The sequence below is a fragment of the Muscardinus avellanarius genome (assembly GCF_963383645.1).
Source record: "Muscardinus avellanarius genome assembly, chromosome: 17".
NCBI lineage: Eukaryota > Metazoa > Chordata > Mammalia > Rodentia > Gliridae > Muscardinus > Muscardinus avellanarius.
Window position 1 is genome coordinate 17375202 of NC_137803.1, and position 26172 is coordinate 17401373.

At 43.7% G+C, this 26172-nt stretch overlaps 1 protein-coding gene across 4 annotated transcripts in view; it reads right to left on the reverse strand.

Annotated features, from left to right (window-relative positions):
- Positions 1-26172, reverse strand: part of NEDD4L (NEDD4 like E3 ubiquitin protein ligase) — a gene marked incomplete at both ends in the record, with an annotated part of 377821 nt that overhangs the window by 62473 nt on the left and 289176 nt on the right. For 2 of the 4 annotated variants that reach the window (XM_080714805.1, XM_080714804.1), the window contains 6 exons: positions 2095-2169; positions 4537-4713; positions 6240-6372; positions 12782-12948; positions 15524-15626; positions 15772-15833. In XM_080714805.1, the coding sequence (XP_080570931.1) occupies positions 2095-2169; positions 4537-4713; positions 6240-6372; positions 12782-12948; positions 15524-15626; positions 15772-15833 (717 nt within the window). Of the gene's footprint in view, positions 1-247; positions 308-2094; positions 2170-4536; positions 4714-6239; positions 6373-12781; positions 12949-15523; positions 15627-15771; positions 15834-26172 lie in introns of those variants that run through there. The other 2 variants (XM_080714803.1, XM_080714806.1) reach the window with 2 other exon arrangements.

A 26172-nucleotide genomic window follows, 5' to 3' on the forward strand; every position in this document is an offset into this window, starting at 1 on the left:
AAACACACCAAACCAATGCTTGATGATATTTCTAATAAAATTATATCAGACTAGATATTTCCATTGTACCAGGTCCCTTTGAACAATCCAGAAATAAGTTTAAAATAAGAAACATGTGCATCTTTGTAACACAAAGAAGCTGTTCTTTTCTTTTTTAAGAGAGGGAGAGAGGACATTCACCATTAATCAAAATGTTAAACTGCCCCACAGACTTTTGCCGTCAATGTCTGATAAAGTGTGACATTACCGTTGACTCCTCACCACCCGTGACAGTGGACGACCGTGCTCTCCTAGTTGGGGTACTGGGCTGTTAAACGATAACGTACATCAGTGAAATACACTCGAGGGGGCCACTGATTGCTTTGTGAATCTGGAATCACCGCTGTGCAGCACCCGAAGGCGTGCGACAAGAGATCAGAAGCCCTGATGGCCACCCCGCCCACAGGGAGATGCACAGCCCCTGATGACCAGCAGCCAAAGAGAAGCCCCTCCCCACCCCCGTGATGCCCCGGGGGCCTCTGTTTGGGTAAATAATGACAATCTCAGCAACACGAGATGTCTGACAAGAGAAAAATGGAAGCCAGTCTGCTTCGCCCCTGTGGTCCAGGAACTGGCAGAGATTCTGAAGTCTGGCAAGCTCAGAATTCAGGTCAGAGGCTGCCGGTGACCAGTGAGGTTACAGCATCTCATGGTACGAGGGAAGAGGGAGGAATCATCGGTTTCCAAGAAAGTGAGCTCTTTGGAAGCTAAAACTGATACTGATTTTGAAAAGGAGAGAAAGTGCCATTAATTCATGGAGGAGAATCACAGAATCAGCTGGGTGAGGAGGGTACCATCATTTGCCAGAGCTGATCAGTCTGTTTGAGGGGGCCCGTGTCAAACCCCTCCCAGCAAAGATGCTCTCGCCAGGTTTGTGACTAACCTGCTGCCTCTCATGGCGTCCATGCCCAAATGGGTTATCTTGACTAGTACACTAGGTAACTCATTTTTTTTTTTATAAGCACTAAAAACTAAAACCTAGGTAAAAAATGCCCTTTGAAGACAAGTGAAAATGTACATGATTGAGAAGATATCAGTTTCAAAGACTTTAAATGCACCTGATTTCTTCTGAATCTATATATAATAAGTCAAAATAATAAAAAGTTATAGCAATTAAAAAACACAATCAAGGTCAAATTTCAAAGGAAATGTGTAAAACCATGCAATATTTTCATCTTCAAAAGAAGAGACAGCCGGGCGTGGTGGCGCACGCTTGTAATCCCCGCGCTTGGGAGGCGGAGACAGGAGGATCGCGCTGGTTCGCAGCCAGCCTCGCTGGTTTAAGAGACTCTGTTTCCACATAAAAATGTTAAAAAATAGGTCTGGGAGTGTAGCCCGTGGGAGTATATCCCGGAGGTAGAAGGGCTTCCAGGAACCCCAGTACCAAAAAAAAAAAAAAAAAAAAAGAAGAGACAAATGTACGTAACGTTTCTTCTTTATAATATATATAGCCAACATTTCCCAAGGCGCTCTGCCTTTCAACTGGAATACTTGTTTTTATATAGACTTGATGTTCTTAAACCCTCTGTAACGTCTATGTTTGCTGTTGGTTATTAAAACTGTGTGAGACTGAGGAAGAATTATGGCCAATTCTTTAGTTGTAGAGCTGCCTTGAGAGAGGGAGAAAGCAGCTTTGTGGAGTGAAGGTTTAGGCCATTGGTGGTGGAAAGAATTCCCTCCCTGGAAGAGTTCTTCCTGTTGAAAGGAATCCATAAGTTTCCAGGGTTGGGCTCACTGGAGCCAAGCTGTAGCGACTGAATGAAGTAAAAGGAACTGTCAATGTTCCAAGCAGCTTCGGCCCAGTGAGCACATCAGAATTGGTATGAATTTGGGTGGAAAACCAAAGCAATGACATTTTGGCATTTCAGCAACTTGGGTGGTAATAACAAGCTCCCACACTGGAGGTCACCTCCTTGGGCGATTTGCTAGGGAAGTCTCAAATGTCTCAATTAAATACCAAATGGATCTGCACAGGAAGAACTCTTTCTCTGCAGCTCAGACGATTTTAAATCAAAGCCCAAAGTCAAGTGGTGGCTGGAAATGAGCGTGGGTTACCGGTGGTAGGTGGGCCTGCTCGGCGACCGCGTCGGTGACACTGCAGGACCGCAGCCTGGAGGACGGCTCTCTCTGCTGGAGGGGAGGAAAGACAGGAAGCAGTAAGGGGTATATTCCTAGAAATGAGCTTCTCTGGTGTAAAAAGATCTAACACCCAATCCTACGCCTTGCTCTTTGATATAGAAACCGCTTTGGAGCAGCGAATAATCCTTTAAAGAGTCAATTGGTCCTGCTTCAAGTCTCCGTGTTTCTAGCAGGCAGGGATTTTGAATGGCCCTTAGAATTAATAGCTAAGGCACACATGCACATGAGAGAGAGAGAGAGAGCGAGAGAGAGTGAGAGAGAGAGAGAGACAGAGAGAGAGAGAGAGGGAGGGAGAGGGAGAGGGAGAGGGAGAGGGAGAGGGAGAGGGAGAGGGAGAGAGAGAGAGAGAGAGAGAGAGAGAGAGAGAGAGAGAAACAGACAGAGGTCACAAAACTACTGGAAGGAAAGCTCACAGACTCCTGCAGTTAGCAATCTTCTGGGGATGCCAATTTTAGGCAAATTCTAATGTGGTAGGAATAGAAGACAAAGGAGGCGAAATACTGATATATGGCTATTTGACATTTATTGATTATTACAGTTGACAAAGAATTAGTGCAATTCTTTGTCCAGAGGAACTCCAAAAATGTATGCATTTCTGAAAGGGTTGGCATCTCTATAATTTTAGCTCCTGGGTGGAGTTCAAGTAGTACAGGATAAGAATGAAAGAAAACAGTGCCGCTGATCTAAAAACAATCCAGTGTGGAATGTGCATCGTTCCTCTCACTTGCTTGTACTCTGAGAAAGGAAACCAGAGAAGCATTTCCTAGATATTCTAACAGTTAACACATTCTGAAAATAATACAATACTGCACTTGGGCCTTAAAGATTTTATTTTTTTTTGCTTCTAGAATAATTAAATGTAAGAGCTTTTGATACAAATAGCTAGCAATGCTAATTTATTATTAATGTTAAAGAAAACTACTCTTTTTTTTCACATGGTTGACTAAAGGTGTATAATTGCCATGGTTTTTTCTTTCTTATAGGTATCGAATATACAGCTTCATTGCTTGTTTCCATGGTAACAGTTTTACCAATTCAAATATCCCATACACGCAACCTCTTTTCCTGTCCATTTAGTACTAAATTTTCATCTCAGTGGTATTTCTCTTTGTGATAAACATTCATAGAATTTTAATGTGAAACCACATTAAGAAGTAATCACTGTAACTCATGTAACATAGGCCCGTGGTGTCTTTTAAAATGAAAACACCAGATTCAAAGGAGTAACAATTTTGTGAGTACTTACTCAGCTTTTATATTTTATGTAGTCTTCCTAGCATTTATATTCCATATGCTCATAATAAGGACTGTTAGTACTAGGATGCCATTTTCAGTGGAGAGACTGCCATTACAGACTACGGTACATCCTTAAGTTCAATTTCTTGAGAAACCCTGAGTTTACATTTATTTATTTATTTATTTATTTATTTATTTATTTATTTATTTATTTATTTATGGAACTGGGGGTGGAACCCAGGGGCATTCCATCTCTGAGCAACTCCCCCAGCCCTATTTTTATTCTTTATTTTGAAACAGGGTCTCAGTAAGTTGCAGAGGGCCTAAGTAGTTGAAGCTGGCCGCATACCTGCGATCCTCTTGTCTCAGCCTCCCAAGTACTGGGATTACAAGCGTGCGCCACCACGTCTGGCTGCATACTCTTAATTTGCTCTTAATTCCATGTGCATACAGGAATTATCATAGGCTCCTTCTGCAGTTTTGCACTGTCAAATGCAAAGTTCTTCATGGCTGTTTCCATTGTTCCTCAGTGGAACCTGCTTCTAGAAAGTTACTTCTCTGAGAACTCCACTTCAAATGCTAACTTTGTGTGGGTGTTCAAATGTCATAACCTTCCTTCAAGGACTCATGCTCTGGGCCTTAGGAGATGCCTTCTGTTGCCGTCAACATTTAAGCGGCTCATGACCCCTTGTCCAGGACGGGCCACTGGAACCTTCATGTCCTTCTCTGTGACATGAGTATGACTTCAGAGGTCTGATTAGGGGTCCAAAGATCTCCTAATGCTCACTGTGGAAGACCATCTTCTTGACGAAGGCGCTAATTTAATGAGCCTTTGGGTTGGGAATTCTACAAGGTGAGAACTAGTATTTACAGAAGTCCTAGAGTCTTTGAGTTTCTCACAAATCAGGAAAAAGAGCTGGTAGTGCATACCTGCTTTTCCAATCAAGAAAGATTTTCACCTACCTGGGCTAATTTTAGTATAGTCCTGCTTCTCCTGGGGAAGAAGTCAGAGTTAACTGGCAGCTGCAAGACCCCTGGCTGCTACTTGTAAACGAGATTCTCCTCAAGCAACAAAAAATGCTAGATTCTTGCTCGGCTTTTCTTCCAAAGGCCACTACTTACAATCAGAGAACTGAACTGTTCTCCGTTGGAGTCCGGGGTGATCTGGAGCCTTCTGCTCAATTCTTCTGACAGGTCCTGTGGGCTGGTCCGGGACACTGGGGAGGCTGGTGGTGGGGGCAGAGCCAGACTGAGAGAATCTCCAGCCATGTTCGCTTCTTCTGAAATGGTTTCCCAGGGCTTTGGAGGAAGGAGACACTGATGTGAATGCTAGGAACTGGGGATTTCTCCATCCCTCCCCCCCAAAACTGTTAACAATCACAGCCATTAATGATAACTAATTGTTAACATCTACTCAACACTTACCATGAGGCACACAATAGTCAGGAGAATCATGAGGAAGATATGACTCCTGTCCCAATTAAGAGATGAGAAAACTGAGCATAATGGTTTGGACCACCCAAGATCTCGAGGAAAGTAGGCAGCCATGTTGGGGGCGGGGCTTGGTTGCTGAGGAGGGCTGCCTGGGGGTGTGGCCTTGGGGATAATGTTCGATCCTCCATCCCTTTGCTCTCACTTTCTGGCTTCGAGCCTCCACGATGTGAGATTAGAGCACTTATTCTCTCCCTCTTTCTGCTTTCCACCACCATGTTCTGAGTTTCACAGACCCAGCCTAACACAAATGGAACCTCTGAAATATGCAGAACTGTGAGATAACAAACCTTCCCTTTTCTAAGTTATGTGGTCAGGCTTCTTGGGTCACAGCAATGAGAATGTTGACTGAAACACTGAGGCACAGAGACTTAACTTGTCCAAGGTATAAGAGTGAGTGAGTGAGCGGCAGGGCCATCCTGTGAACCAGGAGGCGGGGGGCTAGAGGCTGAGCTGCTTGCCTATGGACCTCCTCTCTGAGTGGCAGCCCTTGCCAGCATCTGTCATGATGAGCTTGAGTTAAAACAATCACCTTGGGAGTTTATAAGCAGTTTTCATGAGTTTTATTTTATTCTAACTCATGCAGATGCATAATGAAAGCAGCACAGAGCCAATCAGCTGCAATTAAATACTAGCATATTGTAACTTCTAGTATTTATTATGGAGTCATTAATTTGCTTTTCTAATTGTGACCGCTGCAACATTTTGTGAATGGTCTTCCTTACACATTGTCTAACAAGAATGGACTTCTAGTATAAACAGAGCTGTTAGGACAGCAGGAAAGTTAAGATTACTGCTCATCTGTTGCTTATTTTCTTTTTCAGTAATACACTATAACCATTTAAAAATAAAATTATGAATATTTATATTAATCCAAATTTGCATCTTCTTGGTAATAAATATCTTTCAAGATATCAAAACAACTTGGTGAAATCTTATCTGTGCTACCTAAACAATTTATATGGTTTGTTCTAATGCTCCAATAAGATAACCTTGATGTCATTTAATGAGCTATGGCTAGACAATAAATGGGGGAAAATAAATGGGGAAAATAAATGGGGAAAAATAAATTCTAAAATGAAAATATCTTAAGACTTTCATACTAGAAATAATGTCATTCCTTTTTGTGACGAAAGAGAGAACAATTACTTTTCAGACACAGCTTTTCCAATTACTTTCGAATTAATTAACTCCGAGATGGTAATCAATTAGCCATAGGACCACAATCTTTACACTCTAGACAAGGCTAACAGAGGGAAGGAATTACACAGAATCACTGTGAGGACCATGGAAGGAGCAGCCGTCGAGCTGGGCTGCAGTCCCGGGCGTCATACCTCGGGACCTTCTCCACCTTCGGAGGCCTCTGGCTCCAAGTCCTCGCTGATGTGCCTGCGTGAGCGGAAACGTCTGTGCGCGGCCTCCTGGTTGATCTGCCGGATGTTATTGTCCGACTCGGAGGACACGTCCCTGAGAGTGGGGTGAGGGGGTGAGAGGAGAGGAGATTATCAAAAGCAGCCCTGCAACAAAGCAGCGCCTACGAGGACATCAGGGCCAGACACTGCCAACCAGCTGTTTACCAAACACCAGAACTCTCCAGGACAGTGTAAGGGCCTTTCAATTAAGTAAGTGTAGTTTTCAGTGCAGTGATTTCAATATTTAGAATATCTTTCAGGCACACACAGCCATCGCTCTGTATTTCATTCCCATGAATATCAGAATCATAGATAATCAATTCCCTTGTATAACATGGGGCAGTGTTTGCAGAGAACCCAGGCACATACTCTTGTACACTTTAAGTCATCTCTAGATTACTTATAATACCTAATACCACACACATCCTATGTAAATAGGCGTTATGCTGCATTGTTTAGTAAGTAATGGCAAGAAAAATGTCTGAATAGCTGTATAGCTAACAATACAGGGGCAGTATTTTTTTTCCCCTGAATATTTTCACTGTGCTTGGTTGAACTCATGCATGTGGAATCCACGGACAAAGAGGTCTGACTGTTCCTCACAATGTGCCTTGGGACTCGAAGAGAAATCAAAGTTCTCCCACCTGCCGGTTAAGTCAGGCCTGGGGAAGGAGGTGACAGGCAGGCTCACACACGTGGCCCAGCACCCATGACAAACTAGCTCCCTGTGGTCATCAGCAATTGAATGAAGGCTACCAACAGGTCAGAGGCAGGGCTGTGGTCTGGAGGGATGCATTCCTGACTCAATGAGAAATTTTTCCCCCCTGTTTTCCAGCCCATTCTGACAACACCTTATTACAGCGGCGGTATGTCTGTCTCCCCCACGGCAACGCTACTGCAGCCTACTTTTAACGTTCCAAATCAGCATCAAGAGCCAACCTTCCGAATCAGCTGAGACTTGAGGAACACTGCAATGCCAACTTTTTTATCTTATTTTATTTTTTGGTCAAGTAAGGTTCTCAATTCAGAATTTATTTTTTATTGCTATTTATTTATTTATTTTTTTTGCGGTATTGGGGATGGAACCCAGAGGCATCCTACCTCCAGGCTACAACCCTAGCCCTATTTTATAATTTATTTGGAAGCAGGGCCTCACTAAGTTTTTGAGAGTGTCACTAAGTCACTGAAGCTGGCTTCGAACCTGTGTGGTCCTTCTGTCTTAAGCCTCCCAAGCACTGGGATTACAAGCGTGTGCCACCACGCTCGGCTCAATTCAGGATTTAAATGCATCAATTAAAAATGTTTTTGCAGCATATTACAGGACATTGTTCTTTAGGAGAAATATTAGTCAGAGGCTTTCAGGTTAGAAGTTTAAATGCCAAATTATTTTTCAGAGGAAAATCTCCTAACACTTTCAGTTATGACTTCGTGTTTAGTCAACAAAAATTACATCGCAAATGACTATCTCAGAAGAGTTGAAAAAGTTCTTTCAGATTAAATGAAATATAGTATTGGTCAAGAGTCCAAATTGTAGATTCTTTCTAAAGCAAAGGTTTTAAAATTCCTAATATAAGCTGGTGTGATACCTTACACCTGTAATCCCAATACTTGGGAGGCTGAGACAGGAGGACTGAAGATTTGAGGACAGCCTCAGCAACACAGCAAGATTCTCAACAACCTAGTAAGACCCTGTTTCAAAATAAAAAATAAAAAGGGCTGGGGGAGTAGCTCAGAGATAGAATGCCCCTTGGTTTAATCCCAGTATCATTAAAAAAAAAAAAAAAAAACACCTTCTGCAAGCATGAAAACAAGTTAAAAATGATACTTTTGGCTATTTCAGAAAATGTCACATTATACTTGTAATCATTTTATTTTATTTTATTTTTGGGTGGTACTGGGGGTGGAACCCAGAGGCTTTATACCTCCGGGCTATATTCCCAGACCTTTTTTTAAATATATTTTTTGGAAACAGGGTCTCACTAAGTTGCTGAGAGCCTCACTAAGTAGCTGAGGCTGGCTTCAAACCCGTGTGATCCTCCTGTCTCAGCCTCCCAAGCGCGGGGATTACAAGCGTGCGCCACCATGCCTGGCTGTAATCATTTTATATGACATTCAATTCTTAAACAGTGATTTTATAAAATACTGTTATTATACAACAGAAAAACCTGGAAGCAAAATAATCAGAAAGTAGCTATGACGTATGTAAATAATTCAGTATGTAAAATTACAAAGGGGCTCTCTTTCACTATTTCTTATGGATGAAAGCAAGTTTGTTTTACAATGATCAGCCTAACTAGAAAATATTTTATATCCAAGAATTTTACCAAAATTTTAAATCTTCCTCGCAATCTTCTTCATAGGTATTACTCAATCACACTGAAGTAACGTGTGTGTGACTGCTGTGTGCCTGGCTCTAAGTATGGCGTGTGAGCCAGGCGTGGTGGTGCACGCCTGTAAGCCCAGTACTTGGGAGGCCGAGACAGGAGGATCGCAGGTTCAAGGACAGCCTCAGCAAGCAGGGAGATTCTCACCAGTCTGGCGAGACCCTGTCTCAAATTAAACTATACAAAGGACTGGGGGTGTAGTTCAGAGGTATAATGCCCCTGGGTTCAATCTCCAGTACCAAATATAAATAAATAAATAAATAAATAAATAAATAAATAAATAAATAAGATGTGTGGTATATGCCAAATTGTTAGGAGAATATTGGGCAGTTGAGAAGAACAAGGTCTTAGCATCATTATGCCTGCATCTCCTATCCTTTATAAGTATACAAAAGTCAGGACTGATTTTTTTTTAAAAGAGCGGCATTTAAAATCAATTATGTCAATTTTCCTTACCCTTTATGCTCAAGTAATCAGTAAGCAGCGTGAAGCAGAAACAACTAAATAGCCTAAGGTGTCTCTGATTTTGAAATTCCAACCTGGGGCTCTCAATGGTTTTAAGTAGTCATATAAAAGTGTTCCCACAAGAGAGGCCTTTGCACTTAACTGAGCGAGTGAGAGCATCGTTGAAAGTCACTAAGTGTGAGCTGGGGGATGAAGACCCTTTGGGATGATTTTTTTTTTTTTTTGGTGGTACTGGGGTTCCTGGAAGCCCTTCTACCTCCGGGCTACACTCCCAGACCTATTTTTACATTTTTATTTGGAAACAGGGTCTCCTAAGCCAGCGCGCGGCTGGCTTCGAACCTGCGCAATCTTCCTGTCTCTGCCTCCCAAGCGCGGGGATTACAAGCGTGCGCCACCACGCCCGGCTCTTTGGGATGATTTTTGAGATGACAAATTTAAAGGGGAGGACGATTTTGCTGGGGGAAAGGAAACAATTTAAGAAAGGGCTACTTCAACTTTTCTTTAATTTCACACATAGGTTCTTTATGGACTTTCATGAGAAATAACACAAAAGATGCGAGAATCCATAGGTCCCTCTGCCTTAAAGTCAAGCTCAGCGTCAGCTAAGGGCTTCAGGGCATTTCCATCCACATCAGTGATGCTGTGATGACCCGGACCTCAGGCAGGTGGCCAAATTACACCCAAGTCAGGAGAGGCACCAAATTTTTTATAGTAAAAGGAGTTAAAACAAGTGTTGAACAAGTTTATCTTTACTTATGGAATGTGTGTGTGTGCATGTATATATTTACCTTTTCAAAAAATTATGGTTTTTACAGCAAACAAGTACAGTTTACATTTAAATAGGATTAAAAACAAATCTAAGCCAGGCGTGGGGAGGCACACTTGTCTTCCCAGTAGTTGGGAGGCTGAGACAAGAGGATCGCTGATTTGTGGCCAGCCTCAGCTACTTAGTGAGGCCCTCTGCAACTTAGTGAGACCCTGTTTCAAAATAAAGAATAAAAAATAGGGCTGGGTAGTGTAGCTCAGAGGTAGAATGCCCTGGGTTCCATCTCCAGACACACACACACACACACACACACACACACACACACACACACACACAACACACAAGAGCCACACCTTCCCTCCTCCAGTTGCTCTGAATCGGTGATGAGCCAGCAATATACAAGGTCTGCTTTTTAACCACGGTATTGAGGTCCAATTGACACCTATGAAGCTGTACTTATTTAAAGGACACCTTTTGATGAGTCTGGGGATAAGCATACACCCGTGACATCAACACAAAATCCCAAAGATAGAATGTTGAAAATCTGTGAGAGGTGTTTTCTCAGGAATTCCTTAGAGTTTCACAACTATGTGAGGTAAAGAAAGTAGCGATTATCCCCATTTATCCTCCCTCAAAAGGCTTCAACCTGCATGGTAAGGAAGCTGAACATCTAGGCTAACGAGTAACACTCGTTATTACTAAGTTGGTATTTGTTACTGGCCCCCAGTCCACAGTGGTCACATGACGCTCTGGTCCCCAGAGTGTCACCTTTCCGGGTATTCTTTTACTGTGCTGTTTAGCAACCGGTGGACAATGGTGCTTTGTTAGAGCACTGCCATCAGGATTCTCCTGATCTCTGGACTCAACCACGGAGGGTCCAAAATCATTTGGCTACCACTAGCTAGAGTAGTCAAAGGATTGTTATTTACAAAACAGAAAGAATAAAAAAAAAGCTATCAAGGAAACCATTTCCATTTATATTTCTATGAGAAAAATGATAGCAAAGAATAGTTCAGCATTGCCCTAATGCCCTGCTATCATGCTGTCCTGGGAACCCTAAGCCGACGGCCCTGGTGGGCAAGAGAGAGCAAGTGTTCCTGAGAGTCCACACCTGAGAGGCTCCGGGAGGAGGGACCACATTGCTGTGGATTCTCCAGGACTTATTTCCAAATTTAATGAAACCTAAACCAGCTAACATGCCACCTTCCCTATCCTCACAGGTATGATATCTTTGCAATTTCTCATGATAAAAGAGTTTTAAAGAATATTTCTCAGAATACTGCTAATTCTACCTGTCTTAAAAGCCTCATTAGCTGGGCGTGGTGGCGCACGCTTGTAATCCCAGCATTCGGGAAGCTGAGACTGGAGGATCGTGGTTCATGGCCAGCCTCAGCTACTCAGTGCAGCCCTGTGCAATTTAGTGAGACCCTGTTTCAAAATAAAGAATAAAAAATAAGGCAGGAGGTGTAGCTCGGAGGTCAAATGTCCCTGGGTTTCATCCCCAGACCCGCAAAAAAAAAAAAAAAAAAAAAAGCCTCATTAGCAAACTTCTTTTAGTTTGGGTTGAAATGAAAATTACTATGCTTGCCTTTGTTAGAGGTTTAAAAATACATAATAATTTATAATATATAATAATTGAGAATTATCTTCCTGTCTTGGCTGCTAGGGAGCTCATAATTTCTAGGAAAAAAATTTCTTTCCTTAGTACTTTGATTGTGTATCAATAGATTTAGGTCTTTACTGTACATTATGATTTGACAATAAGCTACTTTGAAACTTCTTTTTAAATGAGAGTTGAGATTTAACTAGGTTCAGTTGATTAATTGGCTATCATCAAAACAAATATTGCTGAGGGAACAAAACACGAATTGGCTTACTGCATCCCTAAGGGTGAACAATTAAATTAAAAGGAGTAATTATTTATTATTATAATTATTAATACTATAACTAATAATGACAATTATTAGTTATTCTGACTTTGCAAACCTCCTATACACTTCTAATTATATCAACGGGTTAATAAATACATTTCACCCAAATTTTTAAAAAAAAGCTTTTCAGAGGGTTTAAAATAAAATTATTGAAAAGAATAAAAATGCTGGGCGTGGTGGCGCACGCTTGTAATCCCCGCTTGTAATTGGGAGGTGGAGACAGGAGGATCGCGCTGGTTTGGAGCCAACCTTGCTGGCTTAAGAGACCCTGTTTCCACATAAAAAGTAAAAAAATAGGTCTGGGAGTATAGCCTGTGGGAGTGAATCCTGGAGGTAGAAGGGATTCCAGGAACCCCAGTACCACCACCCAAAAAAAAAAAAAAAAAAAGAAAAAAGAAAAGAATAAAAATCCAAAAAACTTGAAGGCAAAACTGCACAGACAATTTTGCTTGGCGCTTTCCATTCTGGGTCAGTCTGAATGGTCAGTCTGAAAGCCGGAGAGGGAAGCAATATAATCATCAAACATCTGATAACCCTTGCAAAACTAGATTTTGGGGGACCCATACAAAGAAAGCATACAAAAGCCAGGTGTGATGGCACATGCCTGTAACCCCAATACTCGGGAGGCTGAGACAAGAGGATTGCAGGTTCGAAGCCAGCCTCAGCAACATAGTGAGACCCTTTAAAAAAAAAAGGGGGTCTAGGGGTATGGCTCAGAGATAGAACATCTCTGGGTTCAATCCTCAGTATCCCCTCCCCACAAAAAAAAGAAAGCATACAAAACAGTTCATACTGGAAGTGGCAGTGAATGGTAAAAAGTAAGAGGAACCAGCCACTTCCTGATGTGCGATCGACCCCCGGCCCGTGTCAGAGGGCTGCCCGTCCACACAGGCGCAGGTGTGACCGCAAGCTACTCACATCAAGCTCGGTCGGTGCCATTGCGTGGTCCGGTTGTTGTGGTTGACGTAGTACGTGCGGCCCAGGTTGTCCACTTTCTCTTCCCACCCCGGGGGCAGAGGAGGAGGAGGGAGCTCCTCCTGGTGCTGAGAGGCCGAGTCGCTGGAGTCCACGACTTCCCACCCATGCTGCGGAAAATTAAGTGGAAGAGTGTGAGGCGGGGTCTGGAGCCTGGGGCAGGGCAATCATCCCGGTGCGCGCCTCCCGCCTTGCTCTGCCAGGCCCGCTTCCTTACAGAGGCTTCACATGTCACTTTGAACAAATTTCTCCAAAAAAAAAGGGCACAAAGTCGGTCTTTGGAGCAACGGTCAACGCGTCGTGCCTTCTGCCAAGATGACTCTCCCGCAGGGATGCGCGGTCTGTGACGTGAACGTCACGTCGCCCCTTTTCACATTTCATGTTTGTTATTCTGACCTGAGGCCTTCAGGGCTGCTTGAAGCCAATGACACGGGCCACGTTACTGGTCATTCTCTTGACACGGCCACGAGGGAAAGATGAGCCGTGTCGCCGTGTGCTCCAACACAGACACACCAGGGTGAGCCGGGCCTGGGCCCTGCAGGCTCCCAGGAGGACGGCCCTGATGCGGCAAGGAGAGGAGCTGAGGCCGCTCCCCGTGTCGCCTACAATCCCGGGAGCCACTAGGAGCCTGGAGGCCGCGGCCGCTGTCTACTGAGGCGTCGCACACACACGGGCCTCACGGGCCCGGGGTGAGGGTTACCCTGTTACAACGCATCATTCGGCATGAAGTGCTGTTTTCCTAACACCCCGTAGTAAAGTCGCTGGAAAATTAGGTAATTCACGGTCACTGCAGATGGAAGGCCAGGAGAGGAGAGAAAATGCCTTGTATTTGACATAAAAATCTGTCGCTGTGCTTCTGAAATCTCTACCTCTCCCGGGGCCTGCCACCCACGTCAATCCTCCGGGTTGGGTTGAGTGAAGGGCCGTGAAGCCCGCAGTGAAGTGTGGCCTGGAGAGGTGGCCTCCGGGTCAGGTCGGAGGGGGGTTTGGTTGACTTGCCCACAACACGTTATTCACACATCATGTCTATGGGACAGCTGCAGACAGATGTGGGCCCAGTCCCAGAGAGGCCTTGTTCGGGGGCCCTTTAAGTATAATACGAGAGTATGTGTAACCAAACGGCACTAAGGCATTTGTTGAGGAGGAACAACGGGGCCCATGATGGCTGCCAGGATCAGGGTCTGCTCTGCCAGGAGGAAGAAGGGACATTCCCCAGGCAGCTAGGAGAATAGCGTTTCCAGAGGAGAGCTTTGGGGCCTGATGAATAAGGAATGTGGACAGATTTTCTAAATCCCCTTACGCAATTTCTTTTTTTCTTTCTTTTTTTTTTTTTTTTTTGTGGGTCTGGGGATGGAACCCAGGGGCATTTGACCTCTGAGCTACACCCCCACCCTATTTTTTATTCTTTATTTTGAAACCGGGTCTCACTGAGTTGCAGAGGGCCTCACTAAGTAGCTGAGGCTGTCCGCGAACTGCGACCCTCCAGGTCTCAGCCTCCCGAATGCTGGATTACAAGCGTGCGCCACCACGCCCGGCAGCAATTTCAATTCCTAAGAAGGAACCTACATGGAGCTGAAAATCCACAGCAGCAGCAGCAGCAGCCTCATGAGTGTGGGGAGAATTTCAACAGGACACTGGGGACTCTGGAGAAAAGACGCTGTCCACCTGAACAGCGGTCTCTCCAGTGATTAGTGTCATGGCATGAAATATAAAGTTCATCCTTTTAACTAAAAGATGTACCCTGGTAGACAGTTAAAGGTAGATTCAGGGACATAGGTAAATGTTTGCATATATATATATATATATATATATATATATATATATATATATATAGTGAAAATTAAAGAAATAATTTTATTAAATACATATCTTATAAAATATATAATTTTATAAGATAAAATTGTATAAAATACAGGCCGGGTGTGGTGGCGCACGCTTGTAATCCCCGCGCTTGGGAGGCGGAGACAGGAGGATCGCGCAGGTTCGAAGCCAGCCGTGCTGGCCTAAGAGACCCTGTTTCAAAAATATAAAATAGGTCTGGGAGTGTAGCCCGGAGGAAGAAGGGCTTCCAGGAACCCCAGTACCACCAAAAAAAAAAAAAAATTGTATAAAATACACACAATATATTTCATAAAACTATATGTTTTTATAAAATTATATATGTATAATATAATTATATTATAAATTATGATATAATTCTATTTAAATAATTATAAAATTGTATAATTTATAATGTAATTACAGTATAAATATATATTTATTATATACCTATTTTTGTGTGTGTGTTGAGATTGAATCCAGGGGCATTCTACCTCCAAAGTACTCCAAGCCCTATTTCCTTTCCTCCCTTCCTTCCCTTTCTTCCTTCCCTTTCCTTTCCTTTCCTTTCCTTTCCTTTCCTTTCCTCCCTTCCTTCCTTCATTGGTACTAGGGATGGAACCCAGGGGCATTCTACCTCTGAGCTACACGCCCAGCCCTATTTTTTTATTCTTTATTTTGAAACAAGGTCTCACTAAGTTGCAAAGGGCCTCACTAAGTACCTGAGGCTGGCTGCAAATCTGTGATCCTCCTGACTCAACTGGGATTACAAGCGTGCCGCCATTCCTTCAACGATAAAGCTCAGAGCGGGACAGGAGTTGGAACTTAGCCAAGAAAACAGGCCCAAGCCCCCCGAGAGCCTCCTACCTCCATGTCGTCCCTCTGCTCGCTGTTTTCTTCATCTTGGCCTCCGTTTTTTGGCATGTAGGCCATTTTCAACCGCAAAAATCCCTTGACTCGCGATTTATGACTGTATGAAGGGAGAAGCATCGATGATAAACGAGGTGACTTTGCTTACGCCCTTCTTGTTTTCAGTGACTGATGAAACTGTCCACAGAGAAACCCATACAGGAAGCGTGCTGGACAGGCATCCCCACAGCTCACCCCAAGCTCACCTTCTTGGACGGAGGAGAAAGTCCTTAAACGTATAGGGTCGCTCCATGGTTGGATCTTCTGTCTATGGGAAGAAAAAGTAAATTAGATTCCCACAGTGACAATTTCCTATTTTTTATTTTATTTTTGCGGTACTGGGGTGGAACCCAGGAGCATTCTACCTCCGAGCTACAACTCCAGCCCCGTTTTTTATTCTTTATTTTGAAACAGGGTCTCACTGAGTTGCAAAGGGCCTCACTAAGTAGCTGAGGCTGTCCTCGAAATGCGATCCTCCTGTCTCAGTCTCCCAAATGCTGGGATTACAAGCGGGTGCCACCAATCCTGGCTCCTATTTTAGGTACATCGAATGGGTTACAGAGAATACATTTTAGAGTTTAGAACGTGGCAATGATGGAAAAAGGGTCGGTGTTTCCAACTGGCATGAGATGATCCATTAAATATCTGATAAGCCACAAGACTTTGTCTACTTAAGATCCACTAGATGTCACTATCCACAGCGGGTAGCAGGAGCCAACCCCGGCCATCGACAAATGACAAAATTATAGCTGCCACTGCCAAGTGTAATTTCTAACTGCGGGGTGCGGCCTCAAGCCCAGGGAGCTGATTAGCTTGGGAGAACTAATGGTCACTGGTGCTTTGTTCTCCCTGTGACTCAAGAAACCCAAGCACTGGGGCTAACAGAGCACAGGAGTCCTAGTCTTTGAAGGCAACTTTATTTCTTGCACTAAGATATCATGTCAATAGCCTAAAAGAATGGACAGGTGATCTCCTGCACAGAGATTGTCTAGGAAACACTACCCACCGGTCCTTGAGCTCACTGCATACAGCTATGAGCACGGCTGGAATATGCATTTGTTTTAAAAGAAATTGGTATCCCGCGTGTATATGTGTGTGTACATGCAAGCATGCAAAGTTGGCTGGCCTAACAAAAAATAACTACTATTATTTTTTAACTACAACATGTTATAAAACTTCAGATATCTAGATCCCTTCAATTTCATGCAATTTGAACTGTTTATTTTTGTGGCAGGAGAGACACACCAATGATTTATTATATGCGGTGTGTGTGTGTGTGTGGGTATGTAGAAACTTTTATTTTAAATGTTATTAGCTTGTCATTCCTTGCTTTGACTTCCCAATGGAAGTCATTCCTGCTCCTCTCATAATGAAAATTCTTTCCTGTGACCAACTAGGTCCATGCACTGGCCTTTAATTATATGAACCTTGCTGTGAACCAGTCTTCAGGGCCACTCCTTATACTTCAACCATCCTGGCCTCATCTCTCGTGTGCAAATCATCTACTCCTCCTGCACAGCCAGCCACGGGCAGCTCAGTCCACATGGCTGCAGGTCTTCACTTGGCCATCTCGCCCTTACAGTCCCATCCTAAGCTGTCCCCACGAGCCTATGATTATCACTCCCTGTCAAAGCGTCTCTCTTACTCTCCCCTTATCAATACGTGAAATTCCTTTATTCTCCTAGTTCCTCATCCGTCACTTCTAGAGTATAAGCCCCTGAGACCTGAGTGTGCTCACCACTGTACTGCTGGTGCCAACAATGTTGCTTGGCACTAAGTGGGCACACATACAGGTAGCTGGCAAATTCCTTTCATTTATAGAAACTACAGAGGTCCTGAAAAGTCAATTATCTGCTCTGGACTGTTCTCCCTAAGGCAGTAAATCAAACTTAGACATTTAGCAATATTTTCTAAAAGTCTGCAACTATCCATCACTTATAATGGAACATTTAGCTATCAGTAATACTTTTGCTGGTATTCCTTCCTTCCTTTTTTTTTTTTTTTTTTTTTTTGCAGGTCTAGGGATGGAACCCAGAGGCATTTGACCTCTGAGCTACACCCCCTGCCCAATTTTTTTATTCTTTATTTTGAGACAGGGTCTCACTAAGTTGCAGAGGGCCTAAGTAGCTGAGGCTGTCTGCAAACCGTGATCCTCTGGTCTCAGCCTCCAAAATGCTGGGATTACAAGTATGTGCCACCACGCCCGGCTTCTTCCTTTTTTATTTATTCAACCGACACATAATTTTTGAACAATGCCACGTGAAAGATCGGTGGATACAACACAGTGCCTGCCCTTGGGTTACAGCTACATGGAAGGGGCCGTCACGTCAATAACTCACTGGGCTCCAAGGCCGACATGTACAGGTGACATGCTGCGAGACTTGGGGGTGGGAGAGGGGAAAGGGTCCATTCTGACTTGGGAGTGTGATGGTTAGTCAGTCTGGATTATTTTGACTGGATAATGAAACACCTGAGATGATGACGTGACTTTGGGTGTGTTGATGAGCTGATGGGTTTATGTAATGGTGGGGTGAAGGGGAAGGCCTGCCCTGAATGTGGGCAGCTCAGTTCTGATAAGCACAGGGCCTGGAGAGAAAGAGAGAGCAGTGTGAAAGCACATACGGTTCCTCCTGAAGAAAGCACATCTGCTCTCATCTGAGATATTAGCCTCTGGCTCTTTGAACTGGATCCTAACGATCATTTCTCCCAAGAGTTTGCCGGCCTTTCCATCTTGAACTGGGTCTGAATTAGTGGCTTCTTTGATTCTGCGATTTTGGCTCTTGGACTGTTTTTATGAGCTGCGTGGCCCAGGGAGATATCCTCACCTCTCTGTGCTCGGGTGCCCTCCTCTGTGACTGGACCTTAGAGGGTTGAGGTGGTCTACATTCCCTCATGAGGTTTCTTGGTGCATGTAAAACACTGGGCCAGCATCACTGGCCAGCTCTACACGGTCATGTACCATGGGCAATACAAATCCAGTGCCCAACAATGAAAGGCAGGGCACAAAGAATGAAAATCCCCTTCATGGGGATTCTCTAGCCTGAACAAAAGGATCACCTTATAGATAACTATAAGATTCTGGCATTTATCCCAGTGCCAGCCCAGTCATGTTCCCTGGAGAAAAGCCATGTGGAGACCCCAGGGTGACACAGAGGTTGTCCTGGTGGGAAGCCATCGCAAAACACTGATGGGAATTCAGAAGAAAATCTTTGGGATATACAGCACCGTCATCTCAGAGAAAACAGCTGCTTTAACAGAAGGGCAGTCTCTACAACACACAGCAAGATAAATAATTTTGCAGGCAAATAAAAGGGGGAGGGCCTGGATGGGCCCCCAGATTCGAAAACTGGCTGCAACCCCTAGAAATTCTCCTGCCTCAGCTGCTCCTGTCCCCCAAGCCCTGGGCTACGGCTAGGCACACAGTGAAGCTTGGAGCCCAGGGGCGGGCCCAGCACGACCACCAACCTGCCAATTGCTGGACAAGTTACCTCCCTCTCTGGGCTGAGGTCTCCCCACCTGGAAAATACACCCGGGTCTCAATACATGCCATTAAGATCCCTCCAAGCTCCATGAACCAGACATCTGCATACATGAGAAGGAGCCATCTTCCTGCCACCAGGTGCAGCACAAAAGGGTAAGAGACCGGTGATCACTGCGGTTAAAACCTTCAAGTGCAGTTAGGACATCGAAGAAGAGCCAGGGTATTGCTCTGAAAATGCTTCCCTCTCAGAAGGCTAGATTCAGAAGTTAGCCATGGCTGCCCTAAGCTGCGCTCGACTCAGATGGGAGATGCGAACATTTTAAAAATAGCTGTCTCTGCCCCACACATACAGAGATTTTGTGGCTGGGCAGAGGTGGGAGTTCTGGGGGCTCTATGGGCAGAGGGGACACAACCGCCCAAGGAAGAAGAATGAAAAGCTCAGAAGTACAATAGGCAAATGCCTGCCTGGATCTCATTATACTGTTAATACGTGTTTTAGAGTTATTTTTATCCCCACATAATTAGCAGCTACAAGTAATCAAATACTCCATGAACTTTTTAGGCAACGATGCAGGGAATTTAGCAAATTAATGTGAAAGAGGAAGTTTAAGACCATCAACAATCACATGCAGTTACAGCTAAGTTTGCTCCTGGTGCGCCCCGGGTAGGAGAAAACAAGAGGAACCACATTTAACTGCAGCCCTGGCAGCAGGCTGGTAGAGCAACAGGACCTTCCTCAGCCACAGCCTCCCTCCCATCCCCTCTGCACGCTGCTGCCGGCATCTCCTAGGTAACGTGCGTGTCATCAGGACCACAGATGCCTCTGCTTCGGGAACGCTGGCCCAGCTCTGGTGTTCTATCACAGAGCTGGATGGAAACTTGGTGTCGTGTATGCAAGCGCCTTCGTTTTACAGGAAAACAGAGGCCCACAAAGGAACACTCATTTGGTTACCCTGGCAACTGACCCATCTCTCAGACAGAAGTCAGTAATTTAGCTTGACATCTCGATGCCTGTCCTTGAAGCCTGACCTTTGGAGACTTCTGAAAGCATGTGTTTTGGTTTCTATAATTCTCTGACCTGCATAAAAGGTCAGCCTACTAACCCTGCATGCTTGCTCTAGTCCCTCCTTTCCTGAACTCCTCCACTCAAAGTGAAATAAATAGAATGGATATATTAAAGGCAAGCCGTCAATCTGGAATAGATGCAGAAGAAGCAAAGGTCCCTTCCATTCTAGACAACGTGAGGTCTATTTCCTATTAATTTTCCCCATGAATAAAACTGGAGAGGACTGAATCTTGCAGCCACGAATCATAATTCGTGAAAACGAATCATAATTCTAAAATTATTTCCTTTCACCTGGAAGCACTGGGTAAGGGTGAAGTACTGAGGAATTCATGGTCAGAGGGTTTGGAAAAGAAGTTGACTGTCTCTCTCATTTTTCCTTCCTCCCATTCATGCTCAAAACCGCCATTTGCTTTCCTGGCCTCTAAAGCTAAAATCTCAGGTAGAAACTGGGTCTCACTGAGTTGCAAAGGACCTCACTTCCATCCCTAGTACCACAAAACAACAACAACAACAACAACAACAACAACAACAACAACAACAAAACAACTCAGAAAGGGTCTCTCTACTATACAGAGCATGGGCTCTGACAACCTCCTGCGTCACCAATCCAGCCTAGCTGCCTCTCCTTGTCTCCTGGCTGAGGACCAACGTGCACCTGTGGCCCACAGGGACCAGGAGGGCACCTGACTAATCCAGGTGCCCAACTTTTGGCAAAGGCTGTGGAGAAACGCACGGGCCAGCTCCATGATGCTGAAGTATTGGTGCCTGCAGCCACCTAGGTGTGCTCAGTGAGCCCGAGGGGGCTGCAACGACCCTTCAGTCTACATGGGAAATATCCTGGGGCCAGAGGATTTATGTCTTCAAATGTGGACAGTTAGCAGAGCCCAGCTCAAGATTCTGAAAGTGAGGTTTAATTTTTTTTTATTTATTCACTTTTTTGCGGTTCTGGAGATGAAATCCAGGGGCAATCTACCTCTGAGTTACACCTCCTGCCCTATTTTTTATTCTTTATTTTGAAACAGGGTCTCACTGAGTAGCAGAGGGCCTCATTAAATAGCTCAGGCTGTCTGCGAACCTCGATCCTCCTGTCTCAGCCTCTCGAATGCTGGGATGACAAGCGTGCGCCATCACACCTGGCTTTGAAAGTGAGGTTTTATAGCTCACACACCAATAGCCGTTGCAACTGTAGTGGCAGGAGGCTTCTTGAATTTCAGTAGGGAAAAGTTCTCTAATAACATCAGTTATATAGTCTATAATAATTCTTTTTTAAAAAAAATCATGTGCATGCGAAACATATAAAGCAAAAGCAATTTCCTAATGATCACGAACATTTGCAGTGAGTCCACCTCTGCTGCCTTGACTCTTGCCAGCGAGGTCCTGGCTTAAAGAGCTTCATCCATATTGAGCAATATCTGCAGACAGAAGCAAGGCAGGACAAGGCTTTTTGTTTTGTTTAAGAATAAAGGTTTAAGTGGCACACACTTGTAATCCCAGTACTAGAGCGGCCGAGACAGGAGGATCTCAGGTTTGTGGTTGGCCTCAACTATTTAGTGAGGTCCTGTTTCAAAAATAAAAATAAAAACTAGTGTTGCGGGTGTAGCTCAGAGGTAGGATCTCCTTGGGTTCAATACCCCCAGTTCTGCAAAAACAAATAAACAAACAAACAAACAAATAATGTTTATAATATCTTAGAGATAAGATAGTGCCTCATTTTTTGTTTCCGATGCCTAAAAATAGATAAGCAACTATCAATGGAATATTTTGTATGAAGGAGCAGTTACTTTGCTAATACAAATTTGGAAAATAACAAAAATTGACTCTCTTCCTTTTCCTTTTTATGATCCAAAATCCGAAGCCTTTTCTTATCTAAATGAAATATTCTTAATATGTTAGATTAAGAATTAGAGAGAAACAGCTTCAGGTGAGGGAAAAAGAATGAAAACCCACCAAGGAACACTGATAGATTGGAGAACGCTCCCACACACACTGCCTCTAATATGCAGAACTCTTATCCGAGGAAGAAGGACGATCCAGACTCAGATACCTTTACTTAAGTTGGGAAACTCTGGTCTGATTTTTCATAAGTGTTTTCCAATGTGGTAGCCACATGCCATCTGTGGCTTCTTAAGTTAAAAATCTCAATTAAAATGAGGTTGAATTCTATACTCAGCCCCTCGAGCACAGCCACATTTCAAATGAGCCACATGTGTGGCTGCAGTAGTGGCGGCCCATGGCTTCACGGAGCCATCCTTGAAGAATACAGTCTTGTCTATCCAGAAACGTTGGCTGAAGAAATTAATTCTCTAGCAGATAACAGGGCCTTATCTCACTATAGCCATTCACCTAATCAAATTCCTTAACCCTTGATCAGGGGCTGGCCAGGGCAACTCCACCACCATGTCCCACTCTCCAAAGCCTCTATCACTACTAATGAGACAACTGACACTGTGTGTGTACATGCGCGTGTGTGTATTATGTGTTTCTGGGGATTGAGCCCAGAGGTATTCTACCTCTGAGTTACAATCCCAGCTCTATTTTTTTTTTTGGTGGTACTGGGGTTCCTGGAAACCCTTCTACTTCCGGGCTACACTCCCAGACCTATTTTATACTTTTTAGTTTGGAAACAGGGTCTCTTAAGCCAACGCGGCTGGTTTCGAACCTGTGCGATCCTCCTGTCTCTGCCTTGCAAGTGCAGGGATTACAAGCATGTGCCACCACGCCCAGCTATTTTTTTTTTAAAGTTTGAAACAGTCTCACTAAGTTGCTAAGGGTCTTACTATTGCTGAGGCTGGCCTTAAACCTGTGATCCTCCTGTCTTAGTGTTCAAGTACTGGGATGACAGGCATGTACCATCATGCTCAGCTCCTTTTTATTTTTCACAAATAAAAAAGTTGTAGAGGCTGGTCTTGAACCTATGATTCTCTTGTCTTAACCTCTCAACTACTTGAATTATAGGTGTGTGCCACCACACCTGGCCAATTGGTACTTTTTTTTTTTTTTTGCTTTCCTATTGTCTTTTCATTTAAAATTTGATGATTCTGGTAAATATTAAATCTGTAGGTTTCCATTGCAGCTCTGAGACTCAGCAGCATTTTCTTCTTTGGAAGCTCATGGGTGCCTCTGGTCAAAATCCAAGGTAAACTATATTCCTTTAATGAACTTTTGATAAGGAACATTCTGTTCTCTGGAAGCAACACCCAACCTTTTAAAACCTAGACTCTTGCCACTAAGAGCAATAAGACAAGAGAAGGAAACCAAAGGAATTCAAATAGGAAGAGAGGAATTAAAACTATCCTTATTTGCAGATGACATGGTCCTTTATCTGGAAGACCCAAAGAACTCAACCAAAAGACTACAGGAGCTGATGAACCAACTCAGCAAAGATGCAGAATACAAAATCAACCTACAGAAATCAGTGGCTTTTCTTTATGCCAACAATGAATCCACAATGAAAGAAATAAAGAAAACAATTCCATTCACTATAACCTCAAAACCAACAAAATACCTAGGAATAAACTCAACCAAAGATGTAAAAGACCTTTACAAAGAAAATTATAAAACATCAAAGAAAGAAATTGAAGAAGAACTTGGAAGATGGAAAGATCTCCCTTGCTCATGAATAGGCAGAATAAATACAATCAAAATGGCCATTCTACCCAAAGTGATCTATAGATTCAATGCAATTCGCATTAAAATATCAGTGACATTCTTCATAGACCTAGAAAAACCAGTCATGAATTTTATATGGAGAAAGAAAAGACCCAGAATAGCCAAAGCAATTCTCAGCAACAAGAACCATGCAGGAGGCATCACAATCCCAGACTTCAAATTATACTATAGAGCAATAGTAGTAAAAACAGCATGGTATTGGCACAACAACAGGCATACTGACCAGTGGAAAAGAATAGAAGATACAGAAACAAATCCACACACCTATAGTCAATTAATCTTTGACAAAGGGCCCAAACTCATACACTGGAGAAAAGACAGCCTTTTCAACAAATAGTGCTGGGAGAACTGGCTATCCATTTGTAGAAAGATGGAACTAACTAAATCTTTACCTCTCACCATGCACAGGAATAAACTCAAGATGGATCAAAGACTTAGAAATTAGAACAGAGAATGTGAAGTTATTAGAGGAGGGCATAGGCTCAACACTCCAACATATAGGCACAGGCAGTAACTTTCTTAACAAGACCTCCAAAGAGCAGGAAATTAAAACAAGAATTAACAAGTGGGATATCATCAAACTAAAAACTTTCTTCTCATCAAAGAAAACCACCAAGACCCTAAAGAGAAAGCCCACAGAATGGGAGAAGATCTTTCCCAGCCACCACTCAGATAGAGGGCTAATATTCAGAATATACAAAGAGCTTAAAAGACTCTATACTAGCAAAACAATAACCCAATCAAGAAATGGGCAACTGAACTGAATAGACACTTCACAAAAGAAGAGATACGAATGGCCAATAGATACATGGAAAGATGTTCTACATCTTTAGCCATCAGGGAGATGCAAATCAAAACTATGCTGAGATTCCATCTAACCCCAATCAGAGTGGCAAGCATAAAGAAATCAAACAACAACAAATGCTGGTGAGTATGTGGGGTAAGAGGAACTCTTTTACACTGTTCATGGGAGTACAAACTAGTTCAGCTGCTATGGAGATTAGTGTGGAGATTCCTTAGAAAACTGGGAATAGACCCACCATATGACCCACCATATGACCAGTATGAATGTAGCATGGTTACCCTGGACACTCATTATTGGGAGGTGGGAAGGGGATCTGGGGTTGGGGGGAGAGGGCACCAAGCACAGTCTGAATGTATACCATTTTCAATATGTTACACATATAAATAAAAATAAAACAAGAAAAACACAACCTATCGCCAATAGACAACTCAAGGTATATTTCACTTAATGCCTCTTAGTGAGTATTAAATAAATCTAACTTCTCTTAGTCAAGATGCGGTTTTTACCTTAGAGAAAAGAGTGGTTGGGGATATCCACCAAAGAACTAGCCAACCAACCAACCAACCAACCAACACTGTCTAAAACCAAGGAGGATAACAACTTTGACCTGAATCTAAACAGAAGTCTTATTGGTATAGAAATGCATGCAGAGTCTCCAGCAAATGCAGAGACATTCATATCTTCTTAGTGTGACCCAAAAAGAATAAGCAGGTTTTTGATGGCTTAAAAATCAGTCTCATGGGCACCAAGAGTGTGTGCATGTATGTGGTTGTCAACATGATTTACATTATGATGTGAGACTATAATGTACAACACACACACACACACACACACACACACACACACACACACACACACACACACACAAGAAATCAGTCTTATGGAGAAGCCCCACACGGCACACACACATACTTCTTTCTGAGCCACCTTGGACTTCAATTTTTTATGTATAAACAAAAGTATTTCAGTGCCATCACTTTCATTTCCAGTCCTTTGGAAGGGAAACTACGTAGAGCCTTTCTTCCTTAATAGCTGCCGGGAGCGAGTAAGAGCGAATTGCTTGCTATCAAGTTACTTCACAGCACCCTCCAAGCTTCCTTGGGAAGACACAGTCCTAGGGGGAAAAGCCACAGCTTCCATGCAGCAGGAGGGTGCGCTGGGTGGTTTAAGTCACCATAGTTTATAGACCGTGTGTGTTATGTGCTCAGACAAAAGCATTTGTAAAACACAATGTCCTTGTATGGCAGAAATATTCGATTCTCTCCTCATAGCTAATACTTAGGTCTCTTTGTACTGCTCAGGGGATGGCCAGGAGGAGAGGTGGGACATTCTGGAAAACTGAAGCTGGAATATGAGATGCCCTACCTCCCCCAACCCAGGCCTCCTGGTCTGTCCCTGCACCCTATCTATTCCCGTGACAGTGGACAGCGCCAGAGCCGTCGCTCCTCTGAGCAGAGTGGAGTTCTGCAGCAGCCCTGGGCTGGCTGGTTCCTTCCACGTTTTGAAGCTAGGAAGCAGTTCCAGGGGACGAGTGCATTCAGGAAGAAGTGTCTTCCTTTCGGGCTTCATGCTGCCTGAGGAAGCCT